The sequence below is a fragment of the Bipolaris victoriae genome, assembly GCF_000527765.1.
Source record: "Bipolaris victoriae FI3 unplaced genomic scaffold scaffold_114, whole genome shotgun sequence".
In the NCBI taxonomy this organism is placed as follows: domain Eukaryota; kingdom Fungi; phylum Ascomycota; class Dothideomycetes; order Pleosporales; family Pleosporaceae; genus Bipolaris; species Bipolaris victoriae.
The window spans coordinates 16,820-32,361 of NW_014575278.1; the positions used below are offsets into that span (position 1 = coordinate 16,820).

The 15,542-nt window shown below is 52.9% G+C and overlaps 4 protein-coding genes across 4 annotated transcripts; 3 read left to right on the forward strand and 1 right to left on the reverse strand.

Annotated features, from left to right (window-relative positions):
* Nucleotides 1–738: 738 nt before the first annotated feature.
* Nucleotides 739–2,286, reverse strand: COCVIDRAFT_19633 (hypothetical protein; the record flags this gene model as incomplete). Its single annotated transcript, XM_014696739.1, has 1 exon — nt 739–2,286. One exon carries the CDS (start codon nt 2,284–2,286, stop codon nt 739–741), a length of 1,548 nt encoding a protein of 515 aa, XP_014552225.1.
* A 440-nt stretch (nt 2,287–2,726) lies between these two features.
* COCVIDRAFT_41556 (hypothetical protein) lies at nt 2,727–4,668 on the forward strand (the record flags this gene model as incomplete). Its single annotated transcript, XM_014696752.1, has 2 exons — nt 2,727–3,638; nt 3,697–4,668. The coding sequence occupies 2 exons, from the start codon at nt 2,727–2,729 to the stop codon at nt 4,666–4,668; spliced, it is 1,884 nt and encodes a 627-aa protein (XP_014552238.1).
* An 833-nt stretch (nt 4,669–5,501) lies between these two features.
* COCVIDRAFT_41557 (hypothetical protein) lies at nt 5,502–7,424 on the forward strand (the record flags this gene model as incomplete). Its single annotated transcript, XM_014696753.1, has 2 exons — nt 5,502–5,841; nt 5,896–7,424. 2 exons carry the CDS (start codon nt 5,502–5,504, stop codon nt 7,422–7,424), a joined length of 1,869 nt encoding a protein of 622 aa, XP_014552239.1.
* Nucleotides 7,425–7,984: 560 nt separating this feature from the next.
* Nucleotides 7,985–15,072, forward strand: COCVIDRAFT_30339 (hypothetical protein; the record flags this gene model as incomplete). Its single annotated transcript, XM_014696754.1, has 3 exons — nt 7,985–12,598; nt 12,650–12,786; nt 12,843–15,072. 3 exons carry the CDS (start codon nt 7,985–7,987, stop codon nt 15,070–15,072), a joined length of 6,981 nt encoding a protein of 2,326 aa, XP_014552240.1.
* Nucleotides 15,073–15,542: the final 470 nt, after the last annotated feature.

Below are 15,542 nucleotides of genomic sequence, written 5' to 3' on the forward strand. Positions count from 1 at the left end.
GTGACCAGAACTTCGGGCCGGGCCAATCCCACAAGCGAAAGGCGCCAATACTTGATCTACCATGAGCCGTGCGAGCCGCCGAAGATCCAGTTCTACCTTTTTGGCATACCACACGTGGCCATGCACTCATGTTTGACGTAGCGAATCCAGCTGTCGCCTGTCAGCCTGCTTGTCACGGGTTTCGCCAACTGCACTGACAGCTCTTCTTGACAATTCTGACCTCCGCCATCCCGATGCCAGCCCACCAGCGCCCCAGCGCCCCAGCGCCCTTGCTCACCCACCATGGCCGATCCCCCCCCCATTCTCATCGATTGTCAATTGTCAAAATCGCTCCCGAGTACGACGTTGATCTCAAAATCTGATCTTGATCTGACTGTGTAGAGTAAAAGACATGTCACCTAGCGCAGGTGCCCTCACCCCCGAAACCCGGGTGGGCCTATTTAAGATTGCCGATACAGGCAAAAGCCTTGCAGGCCTGAGGCGCACTCACGACATGACGTTACATGATGGGCACCCACATTCACCACCTTCAATCATACATCGCCATGAGGATATGCGAAGATGTTTTTTTTTGCCAGATCACGCCAGTGGCCTTGGGATAGCTCTGCATCATCTGCACAATACATTTTTTTTTTCCTGTTGGTCATTTTCCAAACTGATGTGCGGTTCACGCTATTCCACTACCGTTTCCCCGCGTGCTCCAATACATCTGCGTCCTCGGTACCAGTATACTGCCCATCACTCGTCCACTAAGCAGCAGCTATCTACTGCTCCGAAACCTGCAGCCACCCCACCCTCCTCGCTCTGGTCGCCCTTTGTGCGGAGAAGATAACCGGCTCCAAAGTTCTCTAGTATCTCGCCCTTGTTGTCGCCTCCATTGCCATCTCTCCAAAGACACGCGCCGTAAACGCCCAGCTCGCAAATAACACCGCCCCTCTGTAGCTCTCCGTTTCGCAGAATGGCATTTTCCAGCGGAGGCGGCTCAATCATTTCCATCAAAATGTACGCTGGCCAATGGCTCTCGGGGAGATTTGCCAAGAACGGCGGGATGGCTTTCCGGTAAACGTTATTCCCGCCTCCCTCCCGTTGGGGCTTCAACACATACTTGACGGCCGTCGACGCGTCTGTAGCAAGTTTCCGTGCTTCATTACCAGCCTCGCTGTTGTCTAGTGGATAGATGGGCGCAAACGTCTCTAGCACGCGCGCAGCGACCTGAGCATCGGGAAGGAAGCGCTTGAGATGTTGCGAGTGTGGTGTTGCGAGCACCTGCTGCACTTTTTTGCACCCAGCAAGGTGGGTCAAGATGCTGGGACATTTGATTGCACGGCTCTTTTCAAGATGAAGGCGCGCTACCCAGTCCTCATCTTTTGGGTAATCATCTGGCGAATACCCTGCTCGGAAGTAGACAGTCGTCACTTCGTACGATGTCGCTGGTGAATTTGGTGGCGTATAGACTAATGTGCGATCCGAGTCAAGCTTCGTATGAGTCAAGGTTTGGCCAAACGGCAAGCGAAATGATCGGACGCCGTTTTCTTCTAGCAAAGCATATTCGAGATGCCTCTGGTCAAAGACGTTTCTTTCAGGGTCCTGCACAGCGAACAAAACACAGAGAGGTCGGCCAGTGCGCGATGCTCCATATGCCTTGTGCGCCGCAGCGAGACCTTTTGCTAGTGAAGAGGCAGATTTGCTCAGTTGTAGAGCCTCCTTTTTGATGGTTGAGAGTGCCGATTTCGGGTAAGCATCAATAGTGAGTAGATACTTGTGCAACGCCGACACCTGGCTCGAGAGACCACCAAATGATGATGCGATGGTGTTAAACTCTACCTGCTTCAATCCTGGCGGAGATTTAGGTTGTGACAAATCTTGGTGTACCATGTAATCTGAGCGGAAAAGCCCCAATGAGAGGTCTTGTACGTATCCTTCCTTTTTGACCTCGAGATGGGTATGCCATAGCTTTGCAACAAAGTCGTCTACATCCAAAAGCTGCTCCACAATGCTCTTCAACCATGGTTCGTCCCTTGCGATTGCCGAGTACAACTCGTTGTACGCCTTTTGTATGGCGAGACCCTGCTCGAAACAAGAGCGTGGGAAGAGGCTGGGGAACAAGGTGACCGGAGCTGTGCTTGCCAATACACCTGCCGGGTCCTGCGAAGGATTGACGAACGAGGGCGCGGGACGCACCGCTAGGCCATGCGCTATAGACCAGTCCTTGAGATTCTCCAGCAGGTACTGCTCCTCCTCCTGAGATAGCTTTGGCGGGTACTCTGCACTCGCTATAGAGGCCATGGCTGCTGGTACGATTGGATTGTTGTGGAAAGAGGTTGGATGAATTGCTGGAGAAAAGTACCTCTTTGGAAACTTACAAATGCAGTCGGCGCTAAAAGCGATGGTCTCATCTGCCCCGCTACTTACGGTCGCGAACCGACTCACTTTTGCTTACATCACTCGATCGGTGACCAACGCCTTGTTCTAGCAATGTTTATGTGTGGTACTGGGCGTTTAATTCTCTTGCCCTTTGAGTATTCCTTCCCTGTGTTCTCATTGCGCCGCTTGCAATGTATGCACTTACCCCTCCTCGCGCTGTCACATGACCGCGTGTGCCCGGGTCCGTGGCGAGCAAACGGCGCGGTTCACAGCATTGGGCACACGCCACGCTAGTACCCTCATGTCTTTTACCTCAGTCTCAGCAGTACCTCGACGCCTATACGTGTTCTCAAGCAATCAACATGTCCACCAATGATCCCTGGCTATGGAGTGTAGACGAACTAGTTGCCAGCCTATGTCACTCACCCACACTATTCATTAATGCAGGGCATTCAGTCGATAACATTCCGGATAGCTCGACTCTTGAGACAGGGCTGCGAGCGCAGAACATGACAGGAAAGACGCTACTTACTTCTTTTGCAATGCATGAAGTAGTAATTACAAACAAATTGAACATATCTCGTATAAGTCAGCGGTTTGCTCTACACGCAGTGATAGAACTGCTTCGACGAGATTCACGTGGCTACCATATCCAGCACGCGACCAATACGAGTGAAGTCCCGCTCAATAATAACGCCCCAAATACTTCGCCAATTGCACAAATCATTCGAAGCCCACAGGTAGCGTCCAATCAACGGGGGACTGAACCAAAACGAAGCAGAGCTGAGATCATCCCAGCCGGGCCAGTGCGCCAAACGCTGCAAACGCAAATGCAGACACATGATACGTCAAACGAGTTTGACCATCTTCTGAGATGGCAAAATACAGCTGAAGACGACGAAGTGATCGATTTTGCAGTTGCCAACATTCAACAGGACGATGAATCTATCGGCACAGATGAAGATGAAGAAATAGACGATCCGCAAGAACCTGACGAGGTAGAGGTACCATCAGGTCGAAACAAGCTCCCTCCTGAGCAAATCGTCAATATCATTAACGAGTGCATCGATGCCTACAGCAAATCCTGGAAACCAAATGCAGGCGTTCCCCGCGGCGAAGAAGTCGACTACGATGTCCACGCCATGTGGGATGAAGCAGAAGCCTCGGGACAGCGAAAAAATCTTGTGCAAAAGTACGAAGAAGATCATGCATACTTTTCGAATAGACTCAACAAACTGTGCGATGAGATTGTTAATGCTGCTGGAAGCAACCCCGTAAGTGGATGTTCTTGTTACATGACTGAAGGTAGACTGACATTAAGCTACCATCTAGAATGAAGTACGCACGCAATGTCGCAATCTTGAGACTACGATCCAAGCAATGGAGCTGGCCGGTTGGCTAAGGGAGATATACGAACTGGAGCCGGTCGATAGCGATGACGAGCTTGCAGCCTCAGCCGACGATATTAGCATGGCATCTTTACCAAGGCCCCAGGCTATTGCAGCCACCGAGATTATCAACCTGGATACGTCGCCCGAACCTTCGGAAATAGGAGAGGCGGTATCAACCGTGGAGAAGCCTCTTCAAGATGTGGCTGACAATACTGGGAATTTATTGAGCCACCAGAGGCGGACATTAACACCGGACTTCATCCTTCGTGATATTGCTGGGAATTCCTCGAGCCGCCACAGGCAGTCGCCATCACCTGAATTGGCCATTACTCAGAGCATAGAGCCAATAGTCAACAAGTACCATCGCCCCCTTCATCCCAATGGCCCTCGGCACACACCTATTCTCCGAAGATATGGAGATGACCCCGAAAACGCTTCGATCAATTCGGTACGCCGCTGGAAATGGAAAGACTTAACTGAGCACCTTGATCGCAAGCGTATCGTTTCCAAAACCATTTTTGAAATGGATGGCAGCGGTCGCGAGTCGGTTCGCATCCGTGTCCAGCTCATTGACAAGACATGTCTACTAAGAGAAATCGCGGCGTGCATTGACATGTTATGGAGAGGAGAATCGAAACTGCAGGGCGTACTCCCTCGAGACATGGCCAAGATTACCCGCTTTACCAACATATTTCTGTCGTGGTGGTTCTGTAGGAACTATTTTGATGGACCAAACGCATCTACGGCAGAACTCGAAGAGCTCAAGTCCTGTTTATCAGACGGATCTGCTGGAGCATCTACCTTCTACGACTACCTTTGTAAAATTATGGAAACGACCTTTAGCGAACAAGCTCTCCAGCACCCTGATCAGCCGTCACAGGCAGAGATCATTGAGATATCGGACGACGACTGAGGACATGCAGTTGACTGACTAGCATGCTGTCTAGTGGTCTAGTGTCTTTTGATGTCCGGTGTGGTATGTCATCGGAGGGCATCTAGGCCTCGGCAGGCATATACGATGCCGATGCGGTGAATATCGCACCACACGCGGCGCATCTCGGCAGTGTTACTAGCTGCTAGCCGACTTCGCACTTCCCACACGCTTAGCTCAGCAGAGTTCATGGCCATCTGCAAGCTGATAGGTAGTATTTACATACTAGCATGTATGTAGAACGCGACCAAAGTTTGCTGCTCACGTAAGAATGGGGTCCATACTTCTGCAGAGTTGAGATAGAGTCGGGGTCCGAGACGTGGGGACGCTAATCACGTGGTCTGCACGTTTTCATATAGATGTTCACCGAGGTACAGGGTCCCACGTTTACTCAGATGAGCTCGTCTGGAACTTTTACGTGGAGCCGCTGGCGAAAGAATCTGACAAGATACGGGCGGGGGTTTCGGTAACGGAAGCCATGGGCCAGGCCCGGGACCCCTCATGCGTACATTCTCACAGAATAACAAGGCCGGTAATATAAACTGTACCCTCATAGTGACGCTTATTAACCCCGGGTCCGGAATCCTAACACAACGGACCAATCACGGTTGGTTCAATTGATGTGGATGACCGGCATTCCCTGGCTCCGCGCTATTACCGCATGTAACTCAACTTTCGGGATTGACACATTTTCAGAACAAGTCCTCCCGCTCTTTCCCACTCTTCTCTCCAACCCTGACTTCAGCACCAAAATACATATATACAAACCCTCATCGCATACTCTCGCAGATTAACGCCTCGCGCAACCAACCACCATGGAGGCTCTTTTGCGCCAGTCAAAGTCCATGTGTCCGTTCCTTCACAAGACGTCACCCGCCACGCTGCGCTCCCTCTCCACCACCACGGCCGCCGCTGCTCGCCATGAAGTGTCGCCTGGCGCCGGCAGCATGTCAAATCTCCAGGTGCTCGCTCGCCGTTGCCCCATCATGGGCAAAGCGCTTGCTGTGCAGACTGCCCGCAATGGCAACAGTGCACTAGCCGGCGCTTTCGGCGGTGTGCGTGCTTACCACTCGCGCGTGAACCGGGCAAGGCTTCATACGACGGCGTCCAAGGAGGCTCAGGCTATCGATCTTGAGAATCTGAGAGGCCAGAAGGGTATGGATATTTGCAAGAGCGAATACATGACATCAACAAGCTAACGCAGCACAGGCCTGGCTCCGTTCCCCCACGCACCCCTCAAACCTGCTGTTAGCAAGCCTTCTAACTTTGCTGCCCCTGCTGCTTCCAAGGGCTCCAATTTCGACTACGAAGGCTTCTACCAAAATGAGCTTGAGAAGAAGCACAAGGACAAGTCGTACCGATACTTCAACAACATTAACCGTCTGGCCAAGGAGTTTCCTCGTGCGCACAAGGAATCGGCCGAGGACAAGGTGACGGTGTGGTGCTCCAACGACTACCTGGGCATGGGCCGCAACCCACATGTGCTCAAGACTATGCATGAAACGCTCGACACATATGGAGCGGGTGCTGGAGGCACTAGGAACATTTCGGGCCATAATAAGCACGCAGTAGCGCTGGAGAACACAATTGCAAAGCTGCACTCCAAGGAGGCTGCGCTTGTCTTTTCTTCATGCTATGTAGCCAACGATGCGACATTGGCAACTTTGGGTAGTAAATTGCCCAATTGCGTCATTCTCTCGGACAGCCTGAACCACGCTTCCATGATTCAGGGCATCCGCCACTCTGGCGCAAAGAAGATGGTGTTTAAGCACAACGATGTCGCAGATCTTGAAGCAAAACTGCAGTCAATTCCTGCAGAGTACCCCAAGATCATTGCATTTGAAAGTGTATACAGCATGTGCGGATCCATTGGTCCTATTGAGGAAATCTGCGATCTTGCAGAAAAGTACGGCGCCATCACCTTTTTGGATGAAGTCCATGCTGTAGGCATGTACGGACCACACGGCGCTGGCGTTGCTGAGCATCTGGATTACGAGGCGCACAAGGCAGGCCGACCCCAAGGCACTATTCAAGATCGTGTGGACATTATCACTGGCACGCTCGGAAAGGCATATGGCACCGTTGGCGGCTATATCGCAGGTTCTTCTAAGCTGGTTGACACGATTAGGTCGCTCGCTCCCGGCTTCATCTTCACTACCTCGCTGCCACCCGCGACCATGGCCGGTGCTCAGACTGCTATTGAGTACCAGGCCAACTATCAGGGCGACAGGCGCCTGCAGCAACTGCACACTCGGGCAGTTAAGGATGCATTGAATGCGAAGGACATTCCCGTCATCCCGAACCCTAGCCACATTGTGCCCGTACTTGTTGGCAACGCCGAAATTGCCAGAAAGGCATCGGACATGCTTCTCGAGGATTGGGGCATCTACGTGCAGGCGATCAACTACCCTACTGTTCCAGTCGGCCAGGAGCGCCTTCGTATCACGCCCACGCCTGGCCATGTCCGCGAGTACCGGGAGCACCTGGTCGAGGCTGTTGACGCCGTATGGACAGAGCTTGGAATCAAGCGCACCAGCGAGTGGGCTGCCGAGGGCGGCTTCATTGGCGTCGGCGAAGCCGGCAAGGCTGAGGAAGCTCCTCTCTGGACAGACGAGCAGCTTGGCCTCGTTGATGTCATCCGCGAGATGAAGGCCGGCCAGGGCGCGACTGGTGTGCTCGAAGCTGTGCTCGAGCATGAGCGCAAGGCTACGGCCCAGGCTGTTGCAGCTGCGGCATAGACGCGCAGATGTCTTAGTGTATATGGTGACGATGGTCTGGTCGCTCTTTTGTATAGTTTGAGACCTGGATAGCTTACGGTGATGGCTTAAAAGCGCAGCGCAATACAACTTTTAATTGTCTGCTCATATATTGCTCCATGATGTGCGCGTGTTTAGTTATGTGTGAACGTGTGAATGTGTGCATGTGGCGGTGTGCATGGTAGTAGTGATACAATAAGCAGCGGCGCAGACAAAAAGAGTCGAGGTGAATGAATGCACGGTCGGACGCTAGCGGAGCTCGCGATGTCTTGAGCCTGTGCAAGTTCCAGACACGCTTTCATCATCAACCTGCGCCCGCCGCAACGCGACTCTCGCCCTCCTGCTCTGGTTCTGCCCACCAGCCTGGATCCGCGCTTCTTCTACAGTCTTTGTATTGTTCATTGACTGCACGGCACGCGCGCGCGCAAACGTCAACCACGCATTGTCGAGCTAGCACTCTCACGAGCAACCACCGCATGCTCGCCTCATATTTTATCAACCCCCAGTTCGCGCCGGTCTCTCGATCCTGAGAGGGTACCACCATGGCTCCCCCGCCAAAGCGAAAGCGACCTGACCGCACTTACTCACAGGATGACGACCGCACCGGCCGCCCGTCGCCGCATCGCCCGCAGAACATGGGACTCGCGCATAACCAGCAGCAAACCAACAGTCCACGCGGCGGCGGCGGAGCTGGTAGGCGGCCTAGCAGAAACAATGGCCGCGGCGGCTCTAGCGTGCCCCATAGTCCCAACGTCTCGCATGCATCGCCGCCTGCCATGTCGCCCACCAGCAATACTTCCTTCACATCAGCCAGGCCGCCTCAGCCGACACCGTCCACCCCTGTGCGCCCTGCCGCCCCTGCGCAGCCCTCGAGACCCACGACGCCGCGCCAGGTACCTGAGAGTAATGAGTACCTGACACCAGACCGGGTCGCTCATTGGAATGGCGAGGCACGCGACGCTGTGGTGCAGGCTGCTTTGGCTGCCCAGCGCGAGGGCAACGTACTCACCCTGTCAGTCATATTCCACGAAATCATCGAGGCATCCATAAACCATGTCCTGGATGCTGGCGAGTTGGGCTCCATGGTGCGGGACATTGTATCGGTACCGAGCGACGACGACGACGACATTGACTCAACATCGACTTTCCTCGATACGTTGAGTTCGCTCACGAACGATGAGAGCAAGCAGGCGTCTGTACGGCAGATGCTTGTTGCCACCAACATCGACGTTTCACGCATGCGCTCCGAGCTCGAGAACGACCTCTTGAAGTCGCTGGGTCTGGTTCGCGATAGTTTTGGCAAGATGGCTGTTCGCAAAGCCACCCACGCACTGTACCGGCAATCCAACTACAACCTCCTGCGCGAAGAGACCGAGGGCTACTCGAAGTTAATGACCGAATACTTCACCACCGTGAACAGCGAACCACCAAACCAGGAAGTCGTGAGCGAGACCTACCAACGGGTAAACGCTCTCATTGGTGCCTTCGACTTGGATATCGGACGAGTCCTCGATGTGACACTCGATGTGTTTGCCAATCTTCTAGTCAAGCACGGCAGATTCTTTGTCAAGTTGTTACGGACAAGCGCATGGTGGCCCGAGCTACGCGGTTTCGACAATATCGAATGGGAGGAACCCGAAGTTCCCACGCTTCCTCGCTGGGCTGAGCCGGGGTCCAAGCTCTGGTATTACTCAGACGAAGAGAAGGAAGAGCAGCTACGACTACGCGAATCCCGAGACCGAAAGTTCTGGCAACGTGTGGGCGAGTTGGGCGATCGGGCAGGCGTTCAGGCATTCTTTGAACTTGGTGCACGCCGTGTTACTTCGAACAACCGACAGCCGGACCCGACACTACTAGCAGAAGGTGCATCGCTCTCCAAGCAGCAGGCGGCTCGAAAATGGGCCGACGAATGGATGGCGCAAACCAAGACTCTTCCTCCCTCTGGAAACGACATTGCAGCGCAACTTCTTGGCTTCAAGCTTCGTTTCTATGCTTCTGACGTCCGCGATGCGTCAGATGTTCTCCCCGAGAACCTCATGTACCTGATCGCGCTCTTGATCAAGATTGGATTCATTTCCATTCTTGACCTATACCCACATCTATACCCATTGGAAGAGGATATGGCTGCGCACAAGGAGAAGCTTCTGAAGGCTAAGAAGGAAAGGGAGGACAAGGAACGTGGTGCGGTTTCTAATGCGTTGACTATGGCTGGCGCATTACCTGATGATACACCTGGACAACCTACCGTTTCCCGTCTGAGGGATACCGAAAGCAAATCAAAACCGGATACTGGAAGAAATACGCCTGTAAACCCCGATGAGCCTGTGGAAAAGAAGAAAGACCTACCCGAGCCAACAGATCAGAAGTACACTCTTCTGAAAAGTCTGCTGTGTATTGGCGCACTGCCGGAAGCATTATTCATCCTTGGACGCCATGCCTGGTTCCTGGAAGTATACCCTGAGCTCCAAGGCCTCATCTTCCGTTTGGCTCACCACTCCGTGGGCAAGATGTACGAAGCATCAAAGCCTACGCCGTTTGAAGAGCCCACTATTTCTATCAAAGGATCGAGTGTACGTGGCCCTCAGAGGCCCAGCGACTTCATTCCGCGACGGACTCTTCGATGGGCCAAGCCTGACCAGAAGGATTCTGATGGAGGTGTTGATTACAAGTTCTATTGGGAAGACTGGGTTGACAATGTCCCTGTGTGCCAGGAAGTAGACGACGTGATCAAGCTTTGTACCAGTCTTCTAGGCTTGGTCGGAGCCGAGTGCGGCAGGGATACTGTGCTCCTAACAAAGATTATACGCATTGGCAAGCGAAATCTAGCCGATGACCCCTCAGAAGAGAACCGGAAACGATGGATCAACTTTTCAGCCACCTTTATCGCGCCTGCGGTATCCTTCACCGGCAGGAACCCCGGAATAATCAATGAGGTGTGGGACCTCTTCAAACATTTCGACACCGCCACTCGATACACCATTTACCAACAATGGTTCAATGGGATGCTTAAGCCAGCCAGCAAGAGGGCTTTCGAACAAGTCCGCGATGAGACCAAAAAGACAATGAGCCGTATTTCTGCTACCAACACGAAGGAGTATGGACGTAAAATTGCCAAAATTTCGTACGCCAGCCCTGGATGGGTCTTCAAGACAACGGTCAAGCAATTAGTCAACTACCCCAATATGATTACCGCTTTGGTAGAGTGCAGCCGATATCTCACCTTGCTCGGATACGATGTCTTAACCTGGACCTTGGTTACATACCTTCTCAGCCCCGATAAAGGCTCGCATCAGGACGACGGCATGCTATCTGCCCCTTGGCTCAAGAACATTGCTACCTTTGTCGGCAAAGCTTACGCAAAGTACCATTTGATGGATCCCCTCCCAATACTGCAACTCACCATGCGTCAACTCTTAATTGCAGAAGGTGAGCTCTACATGTTGGATGTGCTTGAGCAGATGGTCAAGTCTATGGGTGGAATCAGCCTCAGCGGATCCGTCTCTGAGGCGATGACCCTAGCCCTCTGTGCTGGACCAGCGCTTCGATCCTTTATTTTGCAGCATCGCTTAGCGGATTATCGACACTTGTCCGGTTCTTCTGCGCGACGTCTGATTAGGTGCCTGAAAGAGACAGGTTTGGGGCCGCAGATTCTTATTGCACTTGCGCAGCACGTGGAGGCTTACGTTCACCGTGTCGATCAGCAAGAGGTTCCCGACAAGCCGGTTCTCTTTAACGTTGACAAGCTCCGTTCCACTCTCCTTCAGTATCTGGAGCTCCTCCGAGCATATATTACCGTGGATGACTTCGATACCATCTTCCCGTCTCTTATCGAGATGATGTCTGATTTCAACATCGAGCCAGATGTCGCCTTCACCATTGCTCGTGCAAGTATTGCGGCCAAGGCTAATGAGTTCCGAACTGATCAACGCGCGAAACTCATTGCCAACACACAGTCAAATGGTGATACTTCTATGTCAGGCATCGAAGAGGAGTCACCTACAAACGGCGCCAAAGCCGAAGTAGCAGCTACCGAGACAGCAAAGACGAGCGAAGATGTCGAAATGGCAGATACTGATCCATCTGCCGTCTCGGAGAAGCCTTCATTACCTGAAGTTCCAAACGCAGAAATTGAGCGCTTAGCAACCCAGCTCCAAGAAAGATTACCCGGTAAGTTTGGAAATCACCCCTGTCTGTCATACTACGTCACCTTTTGGCAACTCTCCCTGCCAGATGTCGACATTGGAGGAATCGATCAACAGTACCAAGAAACGATTGAGTACTTCGAGCGGCAGTTGCCTGCCCCAGTCCCTGATCGTCGTAACTATCGATCCAACGTCCCGAAGGCGGAGACTGATGCCGCACGACGGGCAAAGCATGAAATTCCTAAACTCAAGGAAGAAAGAAAAAACGTTACACAAGCCAACGCCGCGACACAAGATAGCCTCAGGGCTGAGCTCAAAGGATGGTTTGCCGGTGTAGCAATGATTGGCCCACAGTGTGATGCGTTGCACAATGCTTTGCTTCAAGACTGCTTCATTCCACGTAGCCGCATATCATTGGAAGATGCACAATATGCCTCGTCAATGCTCATGTTTATGCATAGTTCAGGCGTTCCTGGATTCCGCATGAGTAGACTGTTGGACGTCCTCTTCTCTATTAACAGACTTACATGTATCATCAGCATGTATACCGAAGCAGAGTCGTTATCCTTTGGTCGATTCCTTAGTGACATACTTCGTGAGCTACAAGTTTGGCACGAGAACAAGGACAATGCGTACGCCAGGAACGCACAAGGACCAGAAAAGAACCTCCCTGGTTTTGGAAGGAGTTATGATGCCAATGGGAACGCCACGAGTTTCTTTACGTACGATCAGTTTTGCATGTTGTTGTTCAAATGGCACAGGTCGCTTACTACTGCGCTGAAGACTTGTCTTGAGACTGGTCGCTACATGCAGATGCGCAATGCTATCAACGTTTTGCATGCTCTGGGCAACAACTACCCCAAGGTTCAGAGCTTAGGTGCAGAGCTGAAGCAGACAATCGAGCATCTGAGCAAGAATGAGGAGAGGGGTGATCTCAAGAAATCATTGGAATCGGTCCTGGGTCCTATCACAAAGGGTGAGAAGTCATGGCAGGACGACCATGTATTCCGTAATGTAAGTCCACTTGATTTGCTGAGTATTCAACGGCGGACTGACGCAACCCAGCTACCTGCACCAACACCTGCTCCCGGAAGTACGACCAATGCTAGTGACAAGGCTGCAACGGAAAGCAAAAAGTCTTCGCAAACACAGGACACAAAGCTCAATGCATCTGCACCTGCTTTCAAGCCAACTCCTGAACAGTAAGTGAAATATTGACACCGCCATTCCCAGTAATGAGACTGATCGCCCTTCTCAGAAACGGAACCCAGCAAACCCCTCTACGAGACATGGACGACAATACATCGAAGCGTAATGTTTCTACACCTGGAACTCCTGCGCCCTCAAGAGAAAGGGACGCGATCAATCCCGCATCTAGACATTCTGAGGCTCAGCCAGCTACTCCTCAGCAACAAGAGCTAGTAATGGGTAGGTCTGCCCCTAAACCCGGTCCTCCAATGCACCCGTCATCTGTACCACAAAGACCAGATGGTAGAAACATGCCTATGCAACCCGCTACGGCTGGAAGACCATCGCATGCTTTGCCATCCCGGCCGGACTCACAGCCATCGAGGGCACGACAATCAGAACGTCCGGTTATGGATCGGCCGCCAGAAGCTGCACATAGCCGCTACGACAACCGAGGTCCTCCACAAAATGACTATGGTCGACTGGACCGTCCCGGAGACGTCGGACGTCACCGTGAGCCATCTCCTGGTCGTCGTGGGCGAATGCCTGATGGTAGAACTCCTGAAAGAATACCTCCTACGGCCGAACACCGAGAATGGTCTGGTAGGGAGCGCGACTATGACGACCGCACTTTACGGGCACCGCTACGGGATACACGGGCGCCACCAGTTCGACCACCACCCACCTGGGATGCGCGCGATACCAGAGACCCGAGAGATCAACGTGAGCGTTCTGACCCTCGTATGCACCCTGTACCTCCAGCGATGGAGAATCGTCGGATGCCCTCTTCCACTTCATTGAACAATGAATATCGACGAGAGGTCCCACCAGCCAATGTCCCTTACGGTATGGAGCAAAATGAAAGGCCTCAACGGCTGCCCCAGGCGCCAATATCGGCCAAGGAGGAGCCCACGGTCAATCCGGCTCGTGCTGCCCTCATCAATCAAGTTGAACATGGCAGACACGACGCACCAAGGCCTGACCGCGACAGTCGTCGGGAGCGTGATTCTCGTTTGAATTCTCCTCGTCATGGCGATGATAGGCGCGGGGAAGATCGTCGAATGGAGGAGCGCTTGCCTGGCTATCATGGACGCAGCGATATGCCGCGTGAACATCGAGACGACCGTTCTCTACCTATACCACCCAGCAATCGAGACCGACGGGACGAAATGGGATCGGGCGCACCTACAGGGCCGCGCGGCGGACGCAACGATCCCACCACATCATCGCGTGGGACAAGGGACATGTTTCAACCAAACTCTGGCCCACGATCCTCAGGGCATCAGGCCCAAGACCCCAATTACGGAAGATTGAACCAACCCTCGGACCCTGGGCCACCATCAGGACCTCGCAGTGACCGAACGTCATCACAGTCGCAACCTCCTACACCTACTGCACCTTCTGGTCCTGCAGCGTCACTACCTGCAGGTGTTCACCCTAGTAGACTTGTGAATATCGAAGGCAGAGGACCCAATGGCCCGCCACTGCAGACTAACGTACCAAATGCTCCAAGCGGTCCGCGAGGTTCCAACAGAGCCTCTCAGGGCCAAATTCCGTCCTCGCCAAATGGTTGGGGTCCTCCTACGGGCCCCGCAGCTGGAGACCGGGGGTCAAGAAATAGTGGAAACCCTTTACGGACTATCAATAATGTCTTGTCAGCGAACACGCCTGCTGAAAGGTCTGGTGATCGTAATGTCCCGCCTACCAACCCACCAGTTCGTGGTCGCGGAGCCGCCCGAGCCAATGGACCGATAGACGGATCCGGTGGCACGGCAAGTCCCATGTTACCACCGCCTCATGGATCAATGCCAAACCAATACCAGAGAGGTGGTAGAAACGATGACAGTCAAAGCAGGGTAGAGGGTATCCCACAGGAAGAGATTCGCTCAGAGTCTCGTAGCCACAAGGACAGCAGACGGAGTGAAAAGTCAGGACGAGAGCGATCAACAGATCGACCCGACCGTCGCTCTGATGAACGAAGCAGCCGTAGTGGAACTTCGGATCGCATAGAAGGCGAGCGTAGCTCTGAGCGTGAGCGTGGAGGACGAGAGAAGCGTGGCGGTGATAGGGAGAGCAGTCGACGAGATCGCGAACGAGAAGGCGAGTCAAGGTCAGGACGGGAACCACGTGAGAGCAGCAGGCGTGAGCGAGGCTCCCGCGATGAGGGACGAACTTCAGGAAGGGACGAACGCGATAGGCGAAGCCGAGGAAACGGCGGAGGAAGTGGGGGAGACGATGGTCGCAAGAGAGGCCGCGATCCCCAGGACCAAGCACACGGTGATGCAAAGAGGAGGCGATAGAATCATCCATTATTGGGAGTCAGGGAATTGCTTATCAGATGCAAAGATGAGGGAGAATGAAAGAATCATCGACAACAACAGGGGTCATCTGTCTCATCGAACCACATATTATCTTTTGTTTTTTCACTTTTATTTTCAAATTCGGCGAACATTCAAACAGGAAAGGAAGGGGGGGAGAGGCTGCATTGCACGGCGTCCATCTATCGATTCTTTTTTACAAACCCTCTCCTCAAAGCATCTTTGTTTTTTGTCAACTCTCTCTTCCTTGAAAGAGCGTATACATACACTTTTACGATACCCCGAGCCAATAATCGCAAAATCTTTCATGCCGAAATCAACGTTTTGGGCGTTTTCTTCTTTCTCGGGATGAGAGCTGACTTTGGGCAATGAAATTTTCATTGATTAGGAAGTTGGCGTTATTCTACTGGGACGAGATTTTGAGTTGGGTTTCGTCTGGGATTTTGTATCAT